Source organism: Saccopteryx bilineata, chromosome 5 (assembly GCF_036850765.1).
Source record: "Saccopteryx bilineata isolate mSacBil1 chromosome 5, mSacBil1_pri_phased_curated, whole genome shotgun sequence".
NCBI classification, from domain to species: Eukaryota; Metazoa; Chordata; class Mammalia; order Chiroptera; family Emballonuridae; genus Saccopteryx; species Saccopteryx bilineata.
This window is the reverse complement of record NC_089494.1, coordinates 178,655,612-178,671,989: the sequence shown is the minus strand read 5'-3', so window position 1 is coordinate 178,671,989 and position 16,378 is coordinate 178,655,612. Positions and strand designations below refer to the sequence as shown.

Below are 16,378 nucleotides of genomic sequence, written 5' to 3'. Positions count from 1 at the left end.
TTTGTTTAAAATCATAGAGGAGATAAAGAAGTGGGGTGGTTGCAATCATATATACAGAAAATTATAATATATACTAAATTATTTACATATTATAATATAATTACAATATATAATATGTTAGCACTGCACAGGCATTAATTTATATAGGATCACATACAAGGGATCCTACTAAACTCCTGAGCAGACCAAGAAAGGCTTCTCAAAAAAAGTAATGTCTAAACCAATAGCAGAAGCTAAAGCAGGTGTTTATGGAAAACCAGAAACTATAGTATAAGCAGTTCACTCAGATTAAAATTGTAGGAAAGGATAAGGTTTGAGGACAAAATGATAGAAGGGCCTAAGCCACATTAAAGTGCTTAAAGTTTATCTTAAAAGAGTTTAATTATTTTACTAAAAGGAGTGTTATGATCAGATTTTTTACTCTAAAATGACCACTCTAATTAGAGTTCAGTGGTCATTCAAAATATTTTTTGAACACACGAATACAGGGGATCCTCGGGTTATGACAGTCTCGACATGTGATGCTTTGAGTTTATGACACTCTCATAAAACTTGAAAATATTGAGACGTGTTATGCCTTACGCCATTAGCATCGTACTTACAGACTATGTGGGCGAACTATGTGAGCTGTTATGGATGCCTTGCAATGCTACAGGCAGATTTTGGAAAAGAGGAAATCATCAACCTTCCAGACTAGCCTGGAACAATTCTTTAAGAAGGTAGAGAGGCCTGTAACAGATCCTGTACCCTCTACCTCAGCTGCTTCTCGAGATGAAACACCTGTAATACAGGTAGAATCATCTCCGGCGTCTCCTGCATGTTCCTTAAGCAATCCTGATTCACCTGACCCAGTATCTCCAGCACCTTCTGCAGGTTCTCCTGCCTCTCCAGCCTCCTCCTCCCAATAGGTCACTCTCTCCCACCATGCAATGCCCCTTCCAGTGTGCAAATCAACCACAGAAATAAAGGTAAGGAATTTTTTCTTACACTCATTTTTCCCATTTTTTCTGTTATTACAGTACAGTGCACAGTACAGTATATTTATGTCCTTTTCATTTTTCTGTGGCTTAGTTGTGTTTTTATGGTCTAGATTATGATTTTATAACTGTGTTAGGATAGGTAAGTGACTTAGGCTAGGGTGTGTTTGACTTACACCAAAATTCAAGTTACATCACTATTATAGGAACATAGGACACAGGGAACTGTGTTGTCATAGTAACCAGAGGACTCCTTGTAGTTATGTATTAGCATAATAAAAAATATTTCAGTTACTCAAAAAGAGAGAAATAACAGCATACTACAGCTAGCTGTGGTAGCCTGAAAAGGTTTTATAGAGGAGTATGGGAAAGGATCTCTGGACAATTAAAAACATAGGATTTTGACAGGGTAATTCAAGGAACAGAAAGGCATTCAAGTTGGAAACAGGAAGGGTACAAGGAAGATAATAAGCTAAGAAGTGGTTAAGCAAAATATAAGGTGAATTCCCAGAAGAGTAAATAGTCTTGTTTAGTGAATGCTAGGTCAGAAGAGGTGGTTGACTTCTCAAGGCCAACCTTAAGGTACAGCAGAGCTTTGAATGCCAGGCTCAAGATAGGGACTTCACCAGCAGAGGAGTTTTGAAAGATAGGCATATTCTAAGTATTGCTTTCAGGAGACTGAATATGAATTGAAAGAGGTCTACAAACAAGGTCAGACATGTGATAGGCATGTGAAAAGGAAAAACAAGATGCAGGAGCTATGCTGCAAGATATGTATTAAAAGGAAAAAGAATTAAAAGTAAGAAGCCAGATGTGAGGTTGAGTGATGGTGTGAAACAGAGGTTGCCTCACAGGCCCACCTACCACACCCAGTCCTACACCTCCAGCACCCCCAATAAGCCTCTCTAGGAGACTTATTTATTCGAATCAGCTTAGTATGATCATTTAGAGAATGAAGATACTCTTTTCTATCAATCTATTTAATCAGTATGTACAACAAGAACTTGGAGATGAGGTGTTTTGAAGAGGAAATGAAGAGAAAAGAACATTTAGAAATTGAGAAAGGATCATCTGAATAAACAAGCACTGAGCCCATTTCTAAATCCCATAAATTAATTATCCAAAGCATGCATTGAGTTGGGACTCCCCTGTGTATTCTAGGAACTCCCTGACATAGATCAGACTTGAACCCCATCACCACCTCGACCCACTGAACTAAAAGAGTTCCCCTCTCACTGTTTGGGTCGCTTCCTCTACCTGCTCTTTGTGCCCTCAGTAACCACGAAGCAAAACAACAAACTCAATTGTTCTATAGTCACCAGTTTGAACTTAGGTCACTTGGGTCTTCCAAAGCAGCAAACTAATTTAATTGTACTTAAGAATACTGAGGCCCTGGCCAGTTGGCTCAGCGGTAGAGCGTCGGCCTGGCATGTGGGGGACCCGGGTTTGATTCCCGGCCAGGGCACATAGGAGAAGCGCCCATTTGCTTCTCCACACCCCCCCTCCTTCTTCTCTGTCTCTCTCTTCCCCTCTCGCAGCCGAGGCTCCATTGGAGCAAAGATGGCCCGGGCGCTGGGGATGGCTCCGTGGCCTCTGCCCCAGGTGCTAGAGTGGCTCTGGTCGCGGCAGAGCGACGCCCCGGAGGGGCAGAGCATCGCCCCTGGTGGGCGTGCCAGGTGGATCCCGGTCGGGCGCATGCGGGAGTCTGTCTGACTGTCTCTCCCTGTTTCCAGCTTCAGAAAAATACAAAAAAAAAAAAAAAAAAAAATACTGAAAAAAATATTAGAAAACCTTCCAAATTGTCTAACAAACCTCCAGAGTACTGTCATCTACGGCCTAAGAAAAGCTGACTTAAGAAATATCACAGCCCTCATCTGAAGGAACAATGTCATTTGTAAATAGATCTCATACAAAACTCAATAGATTCCTGATCCATAGAAATAAATTCTATTTTACTGACCCTTTGCAAAGTTAGAAAATCAAGCTTCTCACAATAGGCCCATACACTATTTATTCTACTTTGTGACAAGTGAGGAGACTCAAGTGCATTCTTTAAGGTATGCAGGTTTTAATGGCCCTAAATTTTGCTCCAAATTGGATGGTTTCCTGCTGGAGAAAATATGAATGCCAGCAAATTAACAGATTTTTCTGGAATCTATTTCATTTGTCCTCATTTTGTTTGTTGACTGTCGTTTTCACTAGGACATTTTAGAACGTCTACTGGTTGTTAGGCTTGATTAAATGATAACTTTTCCTTGGCTTCCCTTTGTTTCCCAAGTAATTATAAATGTCTTCCTGGCTCTTTTTGATGTCCACAGAGGCCATAATGAGAGCAGTTACATATGCAAACGTGAGAATAAGAAACATTTATCTATTGAGATATCCCACTTACTCACAAACTGGAAATCATATTGCTAATAAACTTAACCAATTTTTAAAAATAATTTAGACATGTTTTCAGCATCTTTGTCAAGAGGTGGCTTAAGGGTCTTTTGTCTCTTTACAATTCGTCAACACCACCAGACAGTTTGAGATAAGGAGATACTTTAAGTCAAACAATGTGTGGGTGACAGATATGCAGCTGCAAGTCAAGTCCCCAAGCTTCTTTCCAAGCATATGACCACTCCTACTCCTACCTAGAAATACTTTAGTCATCTCAGCTCTTTCCCCTACTTGAAGAGACTGCAGCTCCACAGAAAATACTTAGAAAGTTGTTTGCTTTGTTTTCTTTTCCAAAATATCAATATATGTGGAGATTTGTTTTGCCAACATATTTCTTGGACATTAAGTCAAATGTTTTATTAAAGCATGCCAGAGCTAGCACTATAGTTTATTAAAGAGAATAAGTGAACCACAAAAAAAGCTCATTCTGCTACCCCCTGGAATAAGAAAGTTCTTCTTCTTGTGTATTGGGTATTTTCATTGAGGTGAGGTTTTTTTTTTTTTAACAAGAAGAATGTGCATCTATCTATAATGTTCTTTGCAAGGAGTACATCTGATTATAGTTTCCCTAACTGTAATCCAAGGTCAGCTACATTAGAAAATGCTAAATTTCCAAAAGTTGTTTATGTATAATAGGCAGCATTTCCCAAACACCTTGTAATGCAAACTAACATGGGCCAGAAGTGACGAACAATATGGAAAATACTGCACATTGCTATTCGTCATCAGTTCTTCCTGGAACAAGAGTAGAAGGGGAAATAAAGCACTGAATTAATACTTTTAAAAGGTAGGGGGGCCCTGGTGGGGTAGCTCAGTTGGTTAGAGCCTAGTTCCAATAAGCCAAAGTTGTGAGTGGTTCCCTAATCAGAGCACATATAAGAGTCAACCGGTGAATGTGTAGTTGGGTGAAACAACAAGCAATCTCTCCCCCCAAAAAAAGTCAATAAATATTAATAAATAAAAAGTGGGGAGGATGCAAAAAGCACACTTTGCCTTTTTCACAATTTTAAGAAAAAGTATATAAAATATGCATTATGTAAATAACTAACAATCTATAATATCCGTTTTGAAATTTACTAACAAGTATAATCTCAATTGCTCTCTATACAATGTAAATTCCTTCAGGTCTAAAAGCCTCGTGTAACGTGCTTAGGGAAGGCTGATCTACTTACGATAGGTACATCGTATCTCGTCGGCAGTTGTTAGCCACCAAGCAACTGCTACCGAGGGCTGCATGTGAGCCGCGGTCTCCGCTGGGAAGAGTTAAGTACGCCATTTCCACCTAGGAAGCATCTCTCACGGTGCTTCCCCTCTTCGACTACTTCATAAACTTTTCTATAAAATCGCTCAGCTCGTCAGGGATAAAGCTGCAATTTCTGGATCCCTCACCCCACCGGGCCGTTAACCTGGCTAAGAAGCCTGATCTGGTGAAAATCAAGTGTCCCCAGTCACTGTCACGCACTTGAAAAGCCTAAGGAGACTGTTCCTCCCGCACATTTCCCACAGAAGTAGCGCTTCTTGCGCAGACGGACGGGCACGCACAGCCCCAGCACGCAGAGTCGCCGGCCGGCGCTTACCTGGTTGAAGTGCAGCTGCGCGGGCTGCAGGGCGCCCTCGGCCGGGGCGGCGCCCAGCTGCTGAAGCAGGCGCCCGAGCTGCGCCACCGACAGGCTCTGATTCGCGCCGAACACGCTCAGCACATCCTCGCTGAAGGTGAGCCCGGGCCCGGCCGCCGACCCTCCGAGGCCCGCCGCCGCCAGCAGCAGGAGCCCGGCCACCGCCTGGCCCGGGGCCATCCTGGCCGGGGCTGCCCCTCGCGGGCCCAAAGCGGGCTGGAGCGCACGGGGACGCGCCGGGCGCACCGGCGTCAGTGCCCAAGAGCGCGCGGGTCAGAACTCGTAGCCGGTCCGAGTCAGCGGTGGCACGGGGTACCCCTGGTCCTCCGCCGCCTTCGAAAGAGCAGCAGCCGACGACCTGCGGGGCATTGAAGTAGCGGTGCAGCCGGGGGCGGGGAGCGATAGGCAGAGTGGGCCCCTGGTTCTCCTGGAGAGCCTGAGATAAAGAGGACAAAGGGGGACAGAGATAAAGGCCACCGGGCCACCCGCTGACCGGCCCCAGGAGCACTGCCTGGCCGGAGCCCTCGAACACTTGGTCGGGCATTGGGCCAATTGCCCTGCAGCCGCGTTTGCAAACGTCCCAGAGTTTGCTTACAGTGCGGTGACACTGGCTCCTCCCGAATATAAAGCCCCAAACCACCGCGAGTTAAGAACTAAAACCGCACTCGCTGTGGAACCCCACCTCCTCTTCCTGTCTTTCTGCTGAAGTCCCTCAGAACAAACTTAAAAGGGATGAGAAGTGCAGTCCCTTTCGGAGTCCTGGGGTTTGAGCGTCAAAACGGGATCACCCTCCCCCAGGATTTGCTCTTGGCAAGCTGGTAGGAAGGACTAGGTTAGCCTGCTAACCTCTCACCTCGCCTGTCTGCCTGTTTGTTTCAGTCCCGCCCTGCACCCTTTCAGATAAGAGGAGGATGACCCTGTCCCCGCCTCTGCAGCACGTGGTGATACACTCCCCCAGCCTGAACTCCCGCGTGCGTCCGCGCCGGGGCGCCCGGCCACTGGCCTTTCCTCTTCTCTGGTTTTGTGCTGTCCCACCTCAGCCCAGCCGGCTCCCCACTTACCCCGCCTCCCTGGGGGTTACCTTAATAATACCTCTGTGTCGGTGACCCCTAGACTTCTTTCTGCTCTCTGTGGTTTCTTTGTTACCTTGATGAAACCAGCTTCCTGGAATAGAGTCTGGAACCCCTTGCATTGTCTAAGATAGTAGCAGGAATTGCTTTTTTGTCTCACTTCTTAAACTCAGAAGAGAAAAAGGAAACAAAATCTGGAGCGTGGTGGCAGACTCACTGAGCCCGCACTGCCAAGCCGGCCCTTCCTGACGCCGCACGGGATATCCGCAGATTAAAATGAATGTTTGTTCAGATGAGAGTTCAAGAAAAGCTGACTTAGGTAGGAGGTCAGATTGCGCAAAGTGAATGCGGTGTTTGGGAACAAAGGTTGTGACTGGTGGATATAATTGTCCAGAAATAAAGTGAAACTATGATTCGCTGTTACATGGCTAAGAACAGTAATAATTCAAAGTGGTGTTGCCTTTCACGGGTTAATAAATTCACAGCCTCCTAAAACAGACACAAAATCCAGACAAGGTCAAGGTGATGGGGAAGAGGAAAAAATCTATTTTCCCAGGAGAACTTAGCTAATAAACCCTGGAAGAAAGGGACAGGGAAAGAAAATTCTAGAAAGATGATCTAGGTGGACAGAACTGAAGGGCTGTCCTATGGAGAGGGTTTAATTGCATTCTAACTACGAAGTACAGAAGGCAGAAGTAACAGTAAAGTTACCAAAGGAAAGGTTTGTGCAGAATATCAGGCACAACTGCTTTGGGAAGTAGTGGTTTCCCATGACTGAAGGTGGTTCAAACCCAGGCATATGTGATAGAAGGATTCCTGCCTTGGAGGGAGAGCAGCAAAATGATCTTGATAATGTGTCCCTTCCAATTATAAAATCTGTATATCTGTTAATTTATAGAATTACATTGGTGCAAAAAAGGCAATTATTTCACTCAAGGGCCAGAAGTTCATGTCACCATTAAGTTCTTAAATTACACAGATTTTTATTAGAAATATTGTAATAACAATAGATTAGGGGTCGGGAACTTTTGTGGCTGAGAGAGCCATGAACGCCACATATTTTAAAATGTAACTCCGTGAGAGCCATACAACAACCCGTGTACGTTACACATTATCCAATAAAAATTTGGTGTTGTCCCGGAGGACAGCTGTGATTGGCTCCAGCCACCCGCAACTATGAACATGAGCTGTAGGAAATGAATGGATTGTAATACATGAGAATGTTTTATATTTTTAACATTATTTTTTTTATTAAAGATTTGTCTGCGAGCCAGATGCAGCCATCAAAAGAGCCACATCTGGCTCGCAAGCCATAGGTTCCCGACCCCTGCAATAGATGGTATCAGATGGGTACTTGAAACATTGGGGGAACACTTTGTAAAGTATCTGATTATCTCACCACTATGCTGTACACCTGAAATCAAAATAAAATAATATTGACTGTAAACTGTAATTGAAAAATAAAAATAATAAGGTTATCTTTCAAATTAATTGCCAAAAAATAAAGTTTGGAAAGTGGCACACTGTATTGCTCACTTAGCAACGCACAAGCACAAGCAGCGTATTAGGAACTCTGAGAAGTCCTGCAACAATAAATTCTCCTTTCTTTAATCCAGAACCTTAAATTTTTGTTTTCAGGAATAAAGCCAGAAAATCTGATGTTTGCTGAGCAAACTGGTGAGGGCAGAACTGCTTTGGCAACATGGTGATGGAGGCAAAGCCCATGTTCAGTATCACCGTGAGCAAAGACGGATCCCTTTCTCAAAACCATAACAAGGGTAGAGAGGGCTTTGACCCTGCAGTGTCTGTGTTCAGAACCGGAAGCATACAAAAGAGGATTTATGAAACATGAAAAAGAAAACTGAGATATTGACAGTATATTCTTTTTTAATGAGAAGTGTTTGATATTATTTATGTCATAATTTACTACAAAAATTGAGCTTATTTAATACATAGTAAACTACTTTTTGATTTTCAAAAAAGATTTAGTGGATTCTCAAATATAGTTTGTTTATTTTTTCTTTTGATCTCAGTGACTCAAGGTGATTCTTGGAAATTAATGAAAGCTCTAGAGCAGTGATTTTCAACCTTTTTCATTTCATGGCACACATAAATTAATTACTAAAATTATTGAACACACCCAAAAATATATTTTTTGCTAAAAGGACAAAAAGAAATAGGTATAATTTTGTTTCATTCACACCAGATGGCTATTGTTGTGTTGGCTGTTGTCGTTTTCTAAATTTGACAATCTAGGGGCAAAGAAGTCAAAGCCCCTGACTAATCCCTAGTCAAGGATTGCATGTTTAAAAAATTCTGTGGCACACCAGTTGAAAATTGCTGCTGTAGATGGTCCATCTGCACCCAACAAGTTGTTTGTTCCCAGCTTGATTAGCAACATTGAGAACATGTTTGATTTTCCACAAATATATTATAAATGGGTTTTAAATAATACAAATTTTATATCATGGATATTTGAAAATAAAATTTTATTTATCAACCACTCACGTCTATGTACTGTCTATGTACGCACATTTTGCCAATCCACTACCCCACAAAACAATAAAGAGGAAAATAAATAATAATCAAATAATTAACATAATGAAAACATACAATTAAGAGAGAGTATTCAAAACAATAATTACTAATGTCGACGTAAGAAACATCCAAACCAATAAATAATTTTTTCAAGAGGTTATTTGAGCCGAAACTGAAGACAATTCCCGGGAAGCAAGATCTTAGTTGCTCTGAAGAGTAACGGTTTTGCAGTTTCTTTTATGCATTTGAAATTAAGAAGGGACTGTTAAGTAAGATTACAAAAAGGTGGGAGAAAGCAAGGTGGGAATGGGATTTCACAATAGTTAAGATTATGCACACTCTTGAGGATAGTAGTGCTTTAGAGGGAGGAATCTAAAAAAAGAGGCATTATCACACTCAAAGGTGTGTTAATATAAATACACAGAAACAATAGACAGGACTTGTTTAAAGAAAAAAAGCTTTTTGCTAAAGAAATTATAGGTCTGAGGCCCTGGCCAGGTAACTCAGTTGGTTAGAGCAGTGGTTCTCAAACTTTTTGAAGTCGGGGCACATTTAAAATCCTACAAACAATTGTAGGCACACTATATGCAAATTTCTGAGAAATATGTTATAATAATTAAGTCAAATATTAAAGAAAAAATATATGAAGTCCAAGCGTGCTTTTATGGTAATTAAATGAAATAAATATGACAATTAAATCTATTCTGACATTAAAAAACATCTTTATGTTACATTTTTTGAGTTATGCTTTTTAGAATTCATAAAAAAGAGGGGTTAAAAAATAAAAAAAATAAAAAGTTATCTTTTTATATATATAGATACAGTCTTAGTAAGATTTAGTAAATTCGGCAGGTCCTGGTGCAAATGTGTTAAGTTTTTTCATTCTTGTGTTTATGAGAAACATGAGCCTGATGTGTCCTAGCAATTTCTTCAATGTTTGGGCATATATTTGAAAGGCAAACTCTCATTTCCTCGTCAATACATTAAAGAATTCTTCTCTTTTTACTCTTAATTGTGTTGAGGGTAGAAAATTCTAATTCCCATAAATAGGATGTTGAAAATTGTAGTAAAATGTTCAAAGCTTTTTTAGATATTGCTACATATTCTTCTTTTATAGAAATCCAAAAGGCTTCAAGAGACAATTCCTTATGTTTAATCATCAATCCACCATCAGTGGATATAGATAGCAGTTCTTCTGTTAATGTTAAACCAAAATCATTTGAAGCTTCCATGAATGGGTTTCTAATCCATTCGTATTATTCATTGTTAAGTGATAGAATTTAAGAACCTAATTTTTCTTCTAAATTTATTAAATGTTTAACTATTATTGAAAGTGTTTCATTTAAGCAATAGTCATTATACTTTTAAAAGAATTTGCTGCTTTTGTTCTCTATTCAGACAAACTCTTGAAAAAACTTACAGATTTATCTTGTAAATTAGAGTGTATAGTTTTAAAATGTTTACTCAATGGTAAAAGCAAGTGTTATTTACCAATGGAAACATTTTCAAATTACCATCAACAGCTTTTCTTTTCCAAATCTGTAGTTTTCTCTGAAACTTTCATTTTGTCAGTGGATGTGAGAATATTTTCTTCCTTCCCTTGCATGTTAGGATTAAAAATATTGAGCTGCTGAAATATATCAGCCAAATACTATAACCTGGCAATCCAAAATTCGCACCAAAGGAGGTTACAAAATGTAACTGTTTCATCTCTTCAAAAAACACAAGAAGCTCTTGTCATAGTTTGTGTACGGTTAAGTACTTTTCCCCTTGACAACCACCTCATCTCAGTGTCTAAAAGCAGCCATCTGTGTTGTGAATCCATATCGATACAAAGCTTTTTGAGTTAACACAATTTGACAGGTCTTGTTTTAATAAAGTTTACCATCTGAACAACTTGATCTAAAACTTCTCTTAATTTTCCTCCCAATGTTTTTGCCATCAAGGCCTCCCTGTGAAGAAAGCAGTGAGTTATGATAACATTCTCATTTTGTATTTTTACGAAAAATGTAAGACCCTTAACACAGCCTACCATGGAAGGGATGCCATCTGTACAAATGCCTACACATGACTTCCATGATAACTGCCATTTATCAAGATAGTTACTTAAAATGTTAAAAACATCTACACCTTTTGTAGACACACCTAGTTCTTTGCAAAAAAGAAACTGATTTACTATTTGATCTTCATTAATAAAACGGACAAATGCTAAGAGTTATGCCATGTTGGTAATGTCTATTCACTCATCAACTTGCAATGCAAAATTTGAATACTGAAGCTTATTACTGCATACATTTTTCTCGATATCAGAAGACATTTCTATAATACGCCTGTTAACTGTATCGTTGGACAGAGGAATCTTGCTTATTTTCATTGCTGCTTCATTTCCTAGCATTGTCATGACCATTTTTTTTTTTTTGCATGCAGGCAAAATAAGTGACTCACCTAAAGTATAAGCTTTCATATTTTTTGCTATCAGTTCTGAGGCTTGATAAGAAGCGATTTGAGCTTTATCAGAAATAGTCATTATACTTTTAAAAGAATTTGCTGCTTTTGTTTGCTGTTCAGACAAACTCTTGAAAAAGCTTACAGATTTATCTTGTAAATTAGAGTGTATAGTTTTAAAATGTTTACTCAATTTACTGGGAAGCAGTGATTCATTTGCCATTTTACATCCACATACTAAACATAGCGGTAAAGGATGATCTTCACTTTAGGTCCAAGTGAAACCAAAACTTAAATAACTTTCATTATATATGCGAGTAGGCCGCGATTTTGCTTTCTTACTTGCACTTAACTTTTGCTCACTTCCAGAATCAGATCCTTCAATATCACGCTTCTTTTTGAGAAATCTATCCATTTTATTTGGGTGTATTTACCTAAAAATAATATAATGATGTGTTAATAATAACTATAATAATGATGTGTTAACAAAAAGCAGTATTTCCATAACGAAATGGTATAATAGAGTAACTGTATTTATTTTTATATCTAGGCACATGCTGCGAACCAGCACAGCTAGTAATTCCAGGTCCCGAGTGGGAACGGTGCAGAATTAAGAAAATACAGGATCAGGAGGGCCCTGTAATTGCTACTGGCAAGAACAAAGCATGCCCAAAAACCGCATCTTGCTTTATTTATAGGGCAAAGTCAGGCCATTGGCAAATCTTAACTTTACACCAAAGAATAGAAAAAACTTGCCTCCAGTTTTTCCAGGGAACATGAGGAATAGTATAAACAATCCAGCACCACAGCTTAACAGCCTTTTGCAACCTAATCAGGCAAGTGAGGTGGGGGTTGGGCAGAATGTCAGTTTACAGCCAATTCCCTACATCTCTGTCCCTCAAAAATTTAAACTCCAAAAACCCTGTTGGTTTTTTGGTCCCCAACAGGCACATATTTCTCCGGAATACCAGAGGGCAAACCTGGAAATCTTCTAGAGTACACCAGTGCACCCTGGTGCACACTTTGAGAACCACTGGGTTAGAGCATCAATCATGTACACCAAGGTTACAGGTTCAATCCCCAGTCAGTGTACATACAAGAATCAACCAATGAATGCATAAATAAGTGGAACAACAATGTTTTTTTCTCTCTTTATTTGCCCTTTCTCACTCTATAAAATCAATCAATAAGTAAAAATTAGCCTGATCAATAGGTGGCACAGTGACTAGAGCATAGGACCCAGGTTCAAAACTCCGAGAACCCTGGCTTGAGCACAGGCTCACCAGCTTGAGCATGGGGTTGCTGTCTTGAATGTGGGATCATAGACCCTAACCCCATGGTTGCTGGCTTGAGCCCAAAGGACACTGGCTTGAAGCTCAAGGTCACTGGATTGAGCCCAAGGTCTCTGGCTTGAGCAAGGGGTCACTTGCTTTGCTGTAGCCCCCCAGCCAAAGCACATATGAGAAAGCAATCAGTGAACAACTAAGTAGCTGCAGTGAAGAATTGATGCTTCTCATCTCTCTCCCTTCCTGTCTCTCTGTCCCTATCTATCCCTCTCTCTGACTCTCTATCTCTCTCTGTCTCTGTCAAAAAAAATTAAAAGAAGTTATAGGCCTGAGGACCAGACTACTCACCATGACCTGACCAGTTAGGAATTTATATAATCTCCCATAAAAAAAAAACTTTTTTATCCACACTAACTACTAAATTATCATTGTTATTAACTACCAAATTGGTGAGGTTAATTTCTAGATACCCCACACTAATGAAATGTGATCAGCAAAGTACTACTCAGATAATGTTTTAGGGTACAAAATAGAACATTCTATCAGCAATATCATTACTAAAGGAAAAGGATTTCCACTTTAAAACATAAGGTATAAATGTATTAGCTCTATTTTTTTCTCAGAAATTCATCTTAAAGGTCAAATAATTTTAAATGATAATAATGAAGAGAACACTGGCCAGGATGTTGAAAAATATCCTTTCTCTTCCTGACTATGTCCCCTGGGAAACCTGGAAAAGTCACTTGTACTAACCATAATGCAATTCCCTCATCGATGAAAGCAGAAATTGGATGAGAAAAACAATTATGCATTCCAGCCTTTTTATTTATAAATGTCTAATTTGGTAGTAATCAATTGGAACAAAACATGAAACACTGGAAGAGAAATGAAGGTTCAGTTCTCAAATAGAAAGGACATCCAATGTCAAATGTTACTTCTTCTAATAGTTTCAAATGTTTCACAGCCCAAATCTTTGGTTACTATTGCAAATAATGAGCAAATTGGCCTTTTTTTAAACATTGTCATGCATTCATTTCCTTGTAGAAGGACTAATAAGCAAATCTGAGACATGTCAGGTCCCATGCTTTCTTCCCCTTTCTTTCTCTTTTTCTCCCTTCCAGTCCTAAAGCCATTAGGTAGAGCATAGCACAATGAATGCATTTATGCAGTGGCACAGTGACCCAGTGAGGGGTATTGATGCCTGAACCAGGGAGAAGGTTATCCAAGTAAGAGGGAAACAGTCTGAGCAGTTATGATAGGCAGGAGAGTAAGAAGCTAGAAAGATTCCTTGGCAAGTGGATTAGATAAACTGAAACAGAGAGCTGAATATCCTGGCCAAACAATTTACAGCCAAATACAGAAGGTCACCAAGGCAGAAAGCCCCAGGTACCTACCAACAGGTAAAACTGGTGCCCAGAATGGCTTTTCCTCTCCTGGCATATCGGTGACCATGTGCCTTAGACCCCCTTGACATTTCTTCCTTAGAGATAACATTTAGATATCAGGTATATTCCAGCTCCAGGCCCAGAAAAGCAGCAAAACCAGGTGGGCAGCACCAGGATTAGCTCTGATGACTAATGAACCCCTGCCCTGGCCTGACCATTCAGTGGAGACCAGGACCCTGAAAGGATACACCTGGAAAAGCAGATGAATATTTTATAGAGATCCCTCCCTAAGATCTCCCCAAAACTCCCAGCCTTTGAAGCCCTCAAGACAAAGGACCCAACACATGCATGCCTTACCCTCACAGGTGTGCATCTTCTAAACTCTAAGGAACCCCCTGAGACTTGCTACCTGGGATGCAGTAGGCAGCGGCAGCTCCTCCTAGGCTAACCCCCTGAACCTGTCTCCAAGTTCCCCTTTTCTCTGACTCTTCAATGAGCTGACTGCAGCCTTGCCTTGGCTCACTTCTCTCTCATAATATTCCTAAAAAGACAAAGTATCCCTGCCTAAGCTGTCTCCTATTGCTTCTTCTATCTTAGAGGCCTTTCCTTGTTTCACCGTCCCAGAGCAATTTTATTTTATTTTATTTTATTTTATTTTATTTTATTTTATTAAGAAAGGAAAGAGAGGGCCTTATCTGTGGTGGTGCAGTGGATGAAGCATCCACCTGGAATGCTGAGGTGGCTGGTTCAAAACCCTGGGCTTGCCTGGTCAAGGCACATATGGGAGTTGATGTTTCCTGCTCCTTCCCCCTTCTCTCTCTCTCTCTCTCTCTTTCTCTCTCTCTCTCTCTCTCTCTCTCTTTTTCTCTCTCTAAAAATGAATAAATGCGGACGTCAGAGTAATGGCGGGGTAGGAAGCGATACAGATAAATCTCCCCCAAAACTCAACAAGATCGTCAACCAGAAACAGAAAAACCTATACTTGGAGCTTCCAGATGCTTCGCAATACACCCAAAGGTATGATTGAGTGAAAAATTGGCTAAATATATAACCAAACCCCGAAGGAAATAGGGAGTAAGAAATGCTCTGCCTTCCTCACTAACCTAAACAGGGCGGCTTTCTCTGGTAACTGTGAATATAGAAACTGAGGCGGGCAAAGAGGGTGAATAGATCCAGACTGCGACACGAACGGCCGAACCAGGATGTGGCACACAGATCCAAGCCGAGGAAAATCTGATCCTGTGGCAACCCGGGCAATACAAGCTAACACTCGCGCCAAACCCAAACAAAGAAAGACAAGCGGAGCGGCCATTTTACCCGGTCCCCTGGTCGGTGCGCAGTTAGTGGGCGAGAATTTCTTCCTAGGCCCCAAGAGTGGGTGCCCATGTTGCCCCATGGAGAGGCAGGGTCAGAGGCCTTTCTGTGGGCCGAGGGCAGAGTCTCTGGGCAGCCCCAGCACCCTGGGAAAGCCACGCACGGGAGGGAGTGAGAACTAATTCCAACGGTGGAGATTTTCCGTGCTGGAGGGTGTTTCACTTAGAGGGAAACGCAGCCGGCCTCATATCCTGGTTTGCGCGCGCAGATAAGGAGTGAGTGATTCCTCCGAGTGCCTCGGCAGTGCGCGCCCGTGTTATCGCACAGAGGGGCAGAGTCAGGGGCCTTTGTGTGGGCCGACGGAGCGAGACTCAATTCCAACACTGCAACTTTTCCCTGAGGTTGGGGGTTTCGCTCAGAGCGTGAGACTGCTGGCCGAATATCCTGGTCGCAGACAGTGAGTGAGAGTTTCCTCCAAGCGCCCCAGAAGTGGGTGCCCGCTTGTGTTACCGGACAGAGAGGCAGAGCCAGAGGTCTTTGAGTGGGCGGAAAGCCCGCCTGATTATGCTAGCAGCTCTGACTGACTGAGCCTTACCCAGAGCCCTGTGCTGAGTGGAAATAGAGTGGGGAGTTGCCAGCAATTTGAGCCTCTTACTATCCAGGCAGAGGCAGCAGCAACCCCATAGCTGGATTATCAGGCTACTAATTGAGGAAGGAAAGACTAGGAGAAAGGCTCCAGGAACACGGACTCTCTCACTGTCGGAGCCTATAAATGCTAATGAGCTTCAACTGCCAACGAGACTAAAGCACAATACATGACATTGCCATAGAGACTTATCAACTGCAAACCTCTACCTGAGCGTGCCAAAGGGGCAGAACCCGGGGTACAGAGTCACCGACCAGGAAGAGGGAGAGAAAAGAAAAAGCAAGAAGATAACCTCTCAAAATCAAGAATAATCTGCAGACTTTATAACCTATCCCATTTTATTATATTTGTTCGTTTGTTTCTCTTATCTTCATTCTTGATACTTTTTTTTCCTCCTCCAATTTGGCCAATTAACTCTCTACCAATCTTACTCTCTCTTCTCCTTGAACTACACTACCCATAAGTGTTACATCTCCCATTATCTTTTCTCTTCTCTTCCTTTCTCTCTATGAGGGTTGCACTCCAAAACCCTTAACTCTCTCTCTCTCTCTCTCCTTTCTTTTTTCTTCTTTTAGTGGTTCCCTCTTTTTTTCTCTCTCTCTCTTTCTTTTCTCCCTCTACATTAGTTTCTTCCTTTCTCCTTTACATCTCCTCTCATT

The 16,378-nt window shown here is 41.3% G+C and overlaps 1 protein-coding gene across 2 annotated transcripts in view; it reads right to left on the bottom strand.

Annotated features, from left to right (window-relative positions):
- The window catches only part of SLC39A8 (solute carrier family 39 member 8), a 98,360-nt gene extending 92,370 nt beyond the window's left edge, over nt 1–5,990 (bottom strand). Inside the window, exons 1-2 of one of the 2 annotated variants that reach the window (XM_066280111.1) lie at nt 5,889–5,990; nt 4,997–5,471 (exon numbers count right to left, since the gene is read on the bottom strand). In XM_066280111.1, coding sequence (XP_066136208.1) covers nt 4,997–5,215 — 219 coding nt within the window. In that variant the 5' untranslated portion in view covers nt 5,216–5,471; nt 5,889–5,990. Of the gene's footprint in view, nt 1–4,996; nt 5,472–5,717; nt 5,862–5,888 lie in introns of those variants that run through there. The other variant, XM_066280110.1, reaches the window with a different exon arrangement.
- Between the last annotated feature and the right edge of the window lie 10,388 nt (nt 5,991–16,378).